General features: G+C 45.2%; 1 protein-coding gene across 1 annotated transcript in view; it reads left to right on the top strand.

The window, feature by feature from the left end:
• The first annotated feature begins 261 nt into the window (after window positions 1-261).
• SLC25A10 (solute carrier family 25 member 10) overlaps window positions 262-10131 on the top strand; it is a 189879-nt gene continuing 180009 nt past the window's right edge. The window contains exon 1 of the mRNA XM_078653836.1: window positions 262-488. Coding sequence (XP_078509962.1) covers window positions 399-488 — 90 coding nt within the window. The 5' untranslated portion in view covers window positions 262-398. The remainder of the gene's footprint in view (window positions 489-10131) is intronic.

The following is a 10131-nucleotide window of genomic DNA, read 5'->3' as shown; positions in this document are numbered from 1 at the left end:
AGGGATGTTGTGTGGGTGGGGTTGCAGGAGTGGAGGTCATTTCAGCGCCGGGCTAACGGGCCTGGACTGGGGACGGAGGCGCAGGGACGGGTCCGAGAAGAGGGCTTCAGCGGCAATGACGCCCGGTCAAGGCTAACCTTCTGGCCGAGGGCTGCAAGTTCCGTGAGCCCGCCTCCCACGTGGTTACTATCCGCACCCTACAGGCCTATCTCCGGGCCGCAGGGCGTGTCCTGGCTCAGCCCCGCCCACCCCTCTGTCAGCCCCGCCCCCTCGCCCGGGCCTATACCCGCTGCTTCCACCGCCTCACGCTCGATTCCCCGCCCAGGCCAGCTCACAGCACCAGACCGAGCACGGCTGGCTCCCTGCCCCTGCCAGGCTCGCACGCTGACGGCTGCACTATGGCGGAACGCCGGGTCTCTCGCTGGTACTTCGGGGGTATCGCCTCCTGCGGGGCGGCCTGCTGCACCCACCCTCTGGACCTGCTCAAGGTGAGGAGACGCAGGAGGGTGCAGCCTGGGGACCCGGGAGGTGGCAGTGGTGGCACCCATGCGGCCAGGGATAGCTGGGGAGAATTCGTGCACAGGGGGTGGGCAGTTGTTCATGGGGCTGTAAGTCTTTACCCATGGTCATCGCTGGTGCAGCGGGAGGCACAAGGGTCGGTTCCACGAGGTGGGAGATAAGTGACCCGTACCCCAGGAGCTCAGTGACAGCTGTGGAATCTGGAAGGCAGGTGGGCTGGGAATTTTCTCTGAGAGGGTGGTGGATGGGCCATTGCCTATCTGTGGGCTTCAGGTGACTTGTCGAGAAACTTGCTGTGGCACGACTTGTGTGATGACCCAGTTTTGTAGGAGACTGACCTTTATGGTTGGCTGTATTCAGTTCCTCAACTGGCCTACCCAGCGATTTGTGATTTAGACCAGTTATGGAGGCGACTGGTTTGTATCCAACCATTGGTATTTTTGTGGATGGTGCGCAGCACAATTTTGCAAATGGAAGGCTTGCACAAAACTGTCACCGCTGCACATGGCCAGAACTGTTTATGACTGGCCTAGGTACATCTCTGGACATTGTGCAAGTAGTTCTAAAGCTCCCTTACCTTGCAGTGGGTTGTACGCATGCTGCGTTTTGCAAGGAACAGATCTCTGTCCCTGCTGTGGGCTTTGCCAGTTCTACTGCTGTGGGCTTTGCCAGTTCTGCCTGTGCTTAGCTGAGGGGATATCCAGGTTCGTAGGCAACTGATTATAATAAGTGTGGGATGTGCGCACTTTCAGCTTGATGTGTGTTTAGTTTTTACCCACCTATGACTTGAGGAGAAGCACTGTTCTGCAGGTGGCTGGTCTGTACTCAGCCGTAGGGTGTGTGATTGCACACACTGGTCAAGGTAAGATTTTGAAGTGATAATAGTTTCCCCCTTGCTTTTGCAATTCGAGAGTGAATTGATCCCTTAAGGGGGTAACTGTTTAATTCCCATTTCTAACGTGAGTATCTGAAGCCGGTAAAATATTATATATAGTGATTTCAAATCAGATGTATTTGTGTTACAATACAAGCATTCTTTGTAGCTCGAAATTCACCAAATACTGCATTTCCATTGTAAATATCACTCTTTAGATAAAGCAACAACAGTAGTGGAACTTCGTCTTGTGGCATATCAGTACCAGTACTACTCGTATGAACGTATCTCTAGGTGGAAGCCTCGGCTGTGAATCCATCATTGCGTATTTAGTTCCTAAGGTAGTATTTGCCTAATGGCAGATTAAAACAGACCACTAAGTTGCTTATCTTTTTGGGCACCATACACAGTTCGCTTTGTGACCATCCTGTTCCGTTACCTACCAGAATGGCCATCTGTACGTTTAATTTTGTTTGTGACTAGACTGGCAATTAACCCAGCCATAGTTGCAGGCCCTATACTGTTTGGCTGTTTAGTTATGGTTTCTGCGCAAGTCAGTGCTGCTGCTAACTAGTATGTACCCAGTAATTGGTTGGTTACACACTCCGTTATCTAGGTGACTAGGTTGTACACACCTGTGAGGGCTTCCACCTATATTAGTCTTTATGTGACTGCCCTGTATCCAGCTACAGGTTCTGTGGCTGCCAAGCCAAGGTATTTAGGTATGATGCAGGTGAGGAGACCGTGCTTACAGCCTGCGTACACATTTAGGGGCCGATTAGGATGGAGGATTTTCCGCCTCCTCCGGGCCGGCGGAAGCCACCTCCGGCCCGGAGGAGGCGGAAAATCCTCTGCGGAGTCACCAAAGACCCACCGCCGCATTACGATGGCTGGTGGGTCTTGGTTTCTGTCCGCTACTTTTCCGCCGCGGTCGGATTACAACCGCGGCGGAAAAGCTCTCATTTGGCTGGCAGTGTCTATCAGACACCGCCAGCCAAATTAGGAAACATTTGTAAACATGCTTTTCCGCGGCGGTTTTTCCGCCATGGAAAAGCATGTGTACTTTTGATTTTGGGGGCCCGTTGCGGGCCCCCAGGGTGTAGGCGGGTGGGGGGTGCACATGGGGGGGTACCTATGGTACCCCCCAGCATTTACATGCACAAAGCGGCAGGCACCGCTTTTCTGTTTCTTGTCAAAACAAGCAGGCCAGCTGGCTGCTCTTCTGACTCTTGTCCATCACAAATCTTCAAGAACATTCTTTTAACTACCTCTTCTGCTACACCAGTAAGAATCATCATCAATAATGAACAACATGAATCTTTCCAGAAGACTTTAAAAAGGCATACATAATCCCATTACAAAGAAAACAAACTTGGACCCACACAACCCCAACAACTACAGACCAATTACAAATTTGGCTTTCTGAGCAAACTAACAGAAAGAACACTATTCACCCAGATATCACAATTAATTGAAGATAACCATACTTTCCTACTTCCAAACAGGATTCCACCCAGGAAGAGGCACACAATCTGCCCTCATCACTATCTGGACGACCTTAAAAACACAGTAGACCGGAACAGGATTGCAGCACTACTTCTCTAGGCCCTCTCACCTGCCTTCAACCTAGTTGACCATGACACTGTAATCCAAAGATCTATGAAGCCAGCATAGAGGGGCTGCACTCGACTGGATCACATTCTTCCCTCAAAACAGAGCACGTCAGCCATACTCCGCCTATCTCATCCAAAATCTACTTTAAAAAGCAGGGATTCCTCAAGGCTCTATTATCTCACCCCTGCTTTTCAATATCTACATGAGGTCATTACCGGCAACGATCACTTAATTTCAGCTCACATGCTATAACTATGCAGATTACACACAAATACTCCTTAAACTGGAAAGCCACAAAGACATCGAAAACTCAAAAAATCTTCAGTTGCAAAGAGTCTTTGATCAGTGGATGACAGAGCCATCTCATACTGAATGTTTCCAAAACTGAAATACTCGCATGTGGGTGGCACCCCAAGTATTGCTTTAAGTAAACTACACTGGGGTGTTTATGACGGTGGGATGGCCATCCCAGATATAAAGAAATACTATTGAGTGGCGGAATTGCTAGCGTTAAAGAAATACTATTGAGTGGCGGAATTGCTAGCGTTTAAGGACTGGGCCTTTTTGGATAGGCAAGAGCTGGCATATTGAGTTGATCAAGATGCCAGGTCATGGAGGACACAAGGTGATTCTCTGAAGCAAGAAAAGAGAACAGGTCTTGCCAAAGCAAGGGGTCAAAGTGTGACGAGAGGTGCAGAGCAATTTGACCTGGACTGGCAGACTCACCTACCCGACGCCTCTGTGGCATAGTGACATGTTTCATGAGATTGGGGAATTGGGGGGCTTCTCCGGGTGGGCATGGATTGTGATAGAACATATGAGCTAAATTTGGAGGAGCCAGGTCATGATACGATTCGAGACCCTTCGCCAGGAATTCAGGATGGCGGAGTCAGAGTACAATCGATTCCTCTGGCTGGGACACACCCGAAGATTTGGTTAGCGCTGGCGGCAGGGTTGCAAAGCGCAATATAGCAAGGTCATGGGGTCAAAGTATTCCCCCCAGCATTGAAGATTGTGAATCGGGCGTCGACTGAAGTCAGAGAGCAGAATCGATGGTTTATCAAAGTCGGGATACCCTAAAAAGTGAGAAAAGGTGTGGAGTGCTTTCAAGGGTTACTAATCAGAGGGTGTGCTACTGGAAGCAGCAGGGGAGTTTCTCTGTTTTGTGCCTGACAATGATGTCCATTTTCCAAATTGTGCACTGGCCGTGCAAGCACCATCCTGAAGATAACTCAAATGTGATTTAGGCCGGTTGTAATTTTCATTGCTAAAAGGTGACATGTAAAGCTGTATTTACCTCCTGTATAAGCGGTCTACTGAGAAACATTTTCAAGACATTTTTTTTTTAACTCACATGTGGCGACTGGAAAAAAATGTTGGCTGCACCTGGCCTGACAATCTGGGACCACCACCTATCTAAGGCAGTAAGAAACCTTGGAATTACTACGGACTCCAAGTCATCAATGAATGCTTAAAGTGGACAGATTAGGAAGATCGTGATTCATTACTATAAAAACTGCATTGCAACTTTCCCCACCTAGGAATTGAACACAAGGTCCAGGCTACTATCTATTATGTACTGTCTAAAGTTAATTACTCCAGAGGCCTCTATCACGAATCATCATTTATCAACTATTAAAAGACTACAATGGATTCAGAACTTTGCCGCCAGACTTTTCCTACATTTAAAGCCACAAGCCCACACACCCCCGCCTTTAGTGGCTCTACGTTAGTTACCGGTTTCCAGAAGATCCACATTCAAGCTGCTATGTATCTCCCACAAAGCAGTACATGGAACAAAAATGCTTTTCATCAGGAATGAAATCACCAAATGCATTCAACAAAAGAACCTCCGCTCCAGATTGGTGCTTCGCCTCAAAACCCCAACATATAAGAAAAAAAAATGGGTGGTACATCTTTCTCTGTTCAAGCAGCTAAGCTATGGAAATCATTGCCCTCAAACATGGCTCTTTTCTATATAACCACCGTACTTGAACGTACAGCATATTCCTGTGTATTTAAACATGTATAATTTGATTACATGTATTTAGATATGTGCATTTCTTTGTACAAATATATATATTACTTGTGGTTAAACAATATATAGATATTCTTTAGGTCTGCTTAACTAATGTATATATTATGTATAAAATATACAAATGTATTAGTTTATGCTTAAGATGTATATAGATTAACCACACCACATGTGAAAAGTGTTCCCTCAATGATTCTTGCTTAAGATGTATATAGATTAACCACACCACATGTGAAAAGTGTTCCCTCAATGATTCTCAATTCCTCAAAGTAGCCGGTGTGCTGTGTCTTTCAGCAGTGCAGGTGCGTGCATTTATTACACCAATATCTTCTGTAAATTATAACCCGCTAACCCAGATACCATGGATAATAACTGATGTTCTCCATTCATCTTTAAGGATTTTCAACACTGCATTTAATACAAGAATTCAAAGGGTTTCTTGTATTAAAAATAACCTTGTCCTGGTTATTCCGCGACACTAATAACAGCAATACTAGAAATGAAATCTCTCCCTGAATTTTACACACATGACTTCCTGTCTACTGTACAGTCACTTTCTTGTAGCAGACTGCCTACTTGTTGGGGTCTATTACAACTACTGAGCTCGCTGCTTTTCAGCAGGTTTTGGTATTAGAATGCTATCATATCTCAATTATTGGACTGCTTCCAGTTCTACTACATATACAATTGTGTATGCAGGCTTAATCAGTTAAGCTTTGTGGCACTCTTCTAATGTCGGTGCATGAAGAAACACTCTGCCTTTTAAATGTTACAAATCAGTATCAAACGTCAGCCATCGGGATCATCAATGCTCGCTGTAGGACTGAGCCGTGACTAGATACAGATCAATCACCTGCAGAACTGGACGTCTGCACAACCAACTGCACAACCACCGCGGTGCCTGCCGCTTTGTGCATGTAAATGTTAAACATGCACTTTTAACATTGCGGCGGGTGCTGCTTGAAGCAGCACCCGCCGCAATGTTAAATATCCAGGATGTGACCGCCAGGGTGGCGGTCACATCCTAATTTGCACGGAGGGACCGCCGCAGCCCATGCGGATGGTCCCTCCACCTCTGGGATGGCGGACGGACGCAAGTCCGTCCGCCATCCTAATCGGCCCCTTAGTTTGGTTAGACTGACCTGTGGCCAGCAGTTGGTTGTGCAGACGTCCAGTTCTGCAGGTGATTGATCTGTATCTAGTCACGGCTCAGTCCTACAGCGAGCATTGATGATCCCGATGGCTGACGTTTGATACTGATTTGAAACATTTAAAAGGCAGAGTGTTTCTTCATGCACCGACATTAGAAGAGTGCCACAAAGCTTAACTGATTAAGCCTGCATACACAATTGTATATGTAGTAGAACTGGAAGCAGTCCAATAATTGAGATATGATAGCATTCTAATACCAAAACCTGCTGAAAAGCAGCGAGCTCAGTAGTTGTAATAGACCCCAACAAGTAGGCAGTCTGCTACAAGAAAGTGACTGTACAGTAGACAGGAAGTAGTGTGTAAAATTCAGGTAGAGATTTCATTTCTAGTATTGCTGTTATTAGCGTCGCGGAATAACCAGGACAAGGTTATTTTTAATACAAGAAACCCTTTGAATTCTTGTATTAAATGCAGTGTTGAAAATCCTTAAAGATGAATGGAGAACATCAGTTATTATCCATGGTATCTGGGTTAGCGGGTTATAATTTACAGAAGATATTGGTGTAATAAATGCACGCACCTGCACTGCTGAAAGACACAGCACACCGGCTACTTTGAGGAATTGAGAATCATTGAGGGAACACTTTTCACATGTGGTGTGGTTAATCTATATACATCTTAAGCATAAACTAATAAATTTGTATATTTTATACATAATATATACATTAGTTAAGCAGACCTAAAGAATATCTATATATTGTTTAACCACAAGTAATATATATATTTGTACAAAGAAATGCACATATCTAAATACATGTAATCAAATTATACATGTTTAAATACACAGGAATATGCTGTACGTTCAAGTACGGTGGTTATATAGAAAAGAGCCATGTTTGAGGGCAATGATTTCCATAGCTTAGCTGCTTGAACAGAGAAAGATGTACCACCCATTTTTTTTCCTTATATGTTGGGGTTTTGAGGCGAAGCACCAATCTGGGGCGGAGGTTCTTTTGTTGAATGCATTTGGTGATTTCATTCCTGATGAAAAGCATTTTTGTTCCATGTACTGCTTTGTGGGAGATACATAGCAGCTTGAATGTGGATCTTCTGGAAACCGGTAACTAACGTAGAGCCACTAAAGGCGGGGGTGTGTGGGCTTGTGGCTTTAAATGTAGGAAAAGTCTGGCGGCAAAGTTCTGAATCCATTGTAGTCTTTTAATAGTTGATAAATGATGATTCGTGATAGAGGCCTCTGGAGTAATTAACTTTAGACAGTACATAATAGATAGTAGCCTGGACCTTGTGTTCAATTCCTAGGTGGGGAAAGTTGCAATGCAGTTTTTATAGTAATGAATCACGATCTTCCTAATCTGTCCACTTTAAGCATTTATTGATGACTTGGAGTCCGTAGTAATTCCAAGGTTTCTTACTGCCTTAGATAGGTGGTGGTCCCAGATTGTCAGGCCAGGTGCAGCCAACATTTTTTTCCAGTCGCCACATGTGAGTTAAAAAAATGTTTTTCTTGAAAATGTTTCTCAGTAGACCGCTTATACAGGAGGTAAATACAGCTTTACATGTCACCTTTTAGCAATGAAAATTACAACCGGTCTAAATCACATTTGAGTTATCTTCAGGATGGTGCTTGCACGGCCAGTGCACAATTTGGAAAATGGACATCATTGTCAGGCACAAAACAGAGGAACTCCCCTGCTGCTTCCAGTAGCACACCCTCTGATTAGTAACCCTTGAAAGCACTCCACACCTTTTCTCACTTTTTAGGGTATCCCGACTTTGATAAACCATCGATTCTGCTCTCTGACTTCAGTCGACGCCCGATTCACAATCTTCAATGCTGGGGGGAATACTTTGACCCCATGACCTTGCTATATTGCGCTTTGCAACCCTGCCGCCAGCGCTAACCAAATCTTCGGGTGTGTCGACCAGGTTTCCTCACCTGACACCATCCGGAGGAGCCCTTTTGCATCTAGGGGCATAGGTAAAGACAGAACACTGGACATTTCCGGCACAACCTTACGCAAAAGTCTTGTATCAGCGGAAACTCCCATAGGATTTGAAAAAAGGTGCCCTCTTGGTTACATCCCTGGAGGCATAGTAGCGTGTCCGCTCTACCTATTTTGTGCAAGAGGGTTCTTGAAAAGTAAGACCAATGTACAATCCTAAAATGGACCAGTCGGAATCTTGTTCTAATGACTATCTCAAGTGCTCTGGATAGCCTCTACCCATTCTTTGTCATCAATGTCGCCCAAGTCATCTGTCCATGTTTCTCTCAGTGCTCCCAATATGTTGAGAGATTTTAATCAGTTTTTTATAGATAGTGGATATTGCTTTTTCAGTGATGGGCTCCGTGACCAAACGGTCCTCCAGAGCTGATACTTCTGGGAACTGTTCTCCCTTGAGAATGTGGCTCCGCAGGGTGTGTCCCAGCCAGAGGAATCGATTGTACTCTGACTCCGCCATCCTGAATTCCTGGCGAAGGGTCTCGAATCATATCGTGACCTGGCTCCTCCAAATTTAGCTCATATGTTCTATCACAATCCATGCCCACCCGGAGAAGCCCCCCAATTCCCCAATCTCATGAAACATGTCACTATGCCACAGAGGCGTCGGGTAGGTGAGTCTGCCAGTCCAGGCCAAATTGCTCTGCACCTCTCGTGCAGAGCAATTTGGCAGCTAAAACCTGGAACTCACTTCCCACTTACCTTCGCCTTACCCAGAACCACCTAGCATTCAGAAAGCAACTTAAAACGTGGATATTCGACAAGTAATTCCCCACCCCCCCTCAAGCGCCTTGAGACCCTCTGGGTATGTAGTGCGCTATACAAATTCTCTGACTTGACTTGACTTGACTCTCGTCACACTTTGACCCCTTGCTTTGGCAAGACCCGTTCTCTTTTCTTGCTTCAGAGAATCACCTTGTGTCCTCCATACCTGGCATCTTGATCAACTCAATATGCCAGCTCTTGCCTATCCAAAAAGGCCCAGTCCTTAAACGCTAGCAATTCCGCCACTCAATAGTATTTCTTTAACGCTAGCAATTCCGCCACTCAATAGTATTTCTTTATATCTGGGATGGCCATCCCACCGTCATAAACACCCCAGTGTAGTTTACTTAAAGCAATACTTGGGGTGCCACCCACATGCGAGTATTTCAGTTTTGGAAACATTCAGTATGAGATGGCTCTGTCATCCACTGATCAAAGACTCTTTGCAACTGAAGATTTTTTGAGTTTTCAATGTCTTTGTGGCTTTCCAGTTTAAGGAGTATTTGCGTGTAATCTGCATAGTTATAGCATGTGAGCTGAAATTAAGTGATCGTTGCCGGTAATGACCTCATGTAGATATTGAAAAGCAGGGGTGAGATAATAGAGCCTTGAGGAATCCCTGCTTTTTAAAGTAGATTTTGGATGAGATAGGCGGAGTATGGCTGACGTGCTCTGTTTTGAGGGAAGAATGTGATCCAGTCGAGTGCAGCCCCTCTATGCTGGCTTCATAGATCTTTGGATTACAGTGTCATGGTCAACTAGGTTGAAGGCAGGTGAGAGGGCCTAGAGAAGTAGTGCTGCAATCCTGTTCCGGTCTACTGTGTTTTTAAGGTCGTCCAGATAGTGATGAGGGCAGATTGTGTGCCTCTTCCTGGGTGGAATCCTGTTTGGAAGTAGGAAAGTATGGTTATCTTCAATTAATTGTGATATCTGGGTGAATAGTGTTCTTTCTGTTAGTTTGCTCAGAAAGCCAAATTTGTAATTGGTCTGTAGTTGTTGGGGTTGTGTGGGTCCAAGTTTGTTTTCTTTCTAATGGGATTATGTATGCCTTTTTAAAGTCTTCTGGAAAGATTCATGTTGTTCATTATTGATGATGATTCTTACTGGTGTAGCAGAAGAGGTAGTTAAAAGAATGTTCTTGAAGATTTGTG

This window comes from Lissotriton helveticus, chromosome 7 (assembly GCF_964261635.1).
Source record: "Lissotriton helveticus chromosome 7, aLisHel1.1, whole genome shotgun sequence".
In the NCBI taxonomy this organism is placed as follows: domain Eukaryota; kingdom Metazoa; phylum Chordata; class Amphibia; order Caudata; family Salamandridae; genus Lissotriton; species Lissotriton helveticus.
The sequence above is the reverse complement of the archived record's forward strand: the minus strand, read 5'-3'. Positions and strand labels throughout refer to the sequence as shown.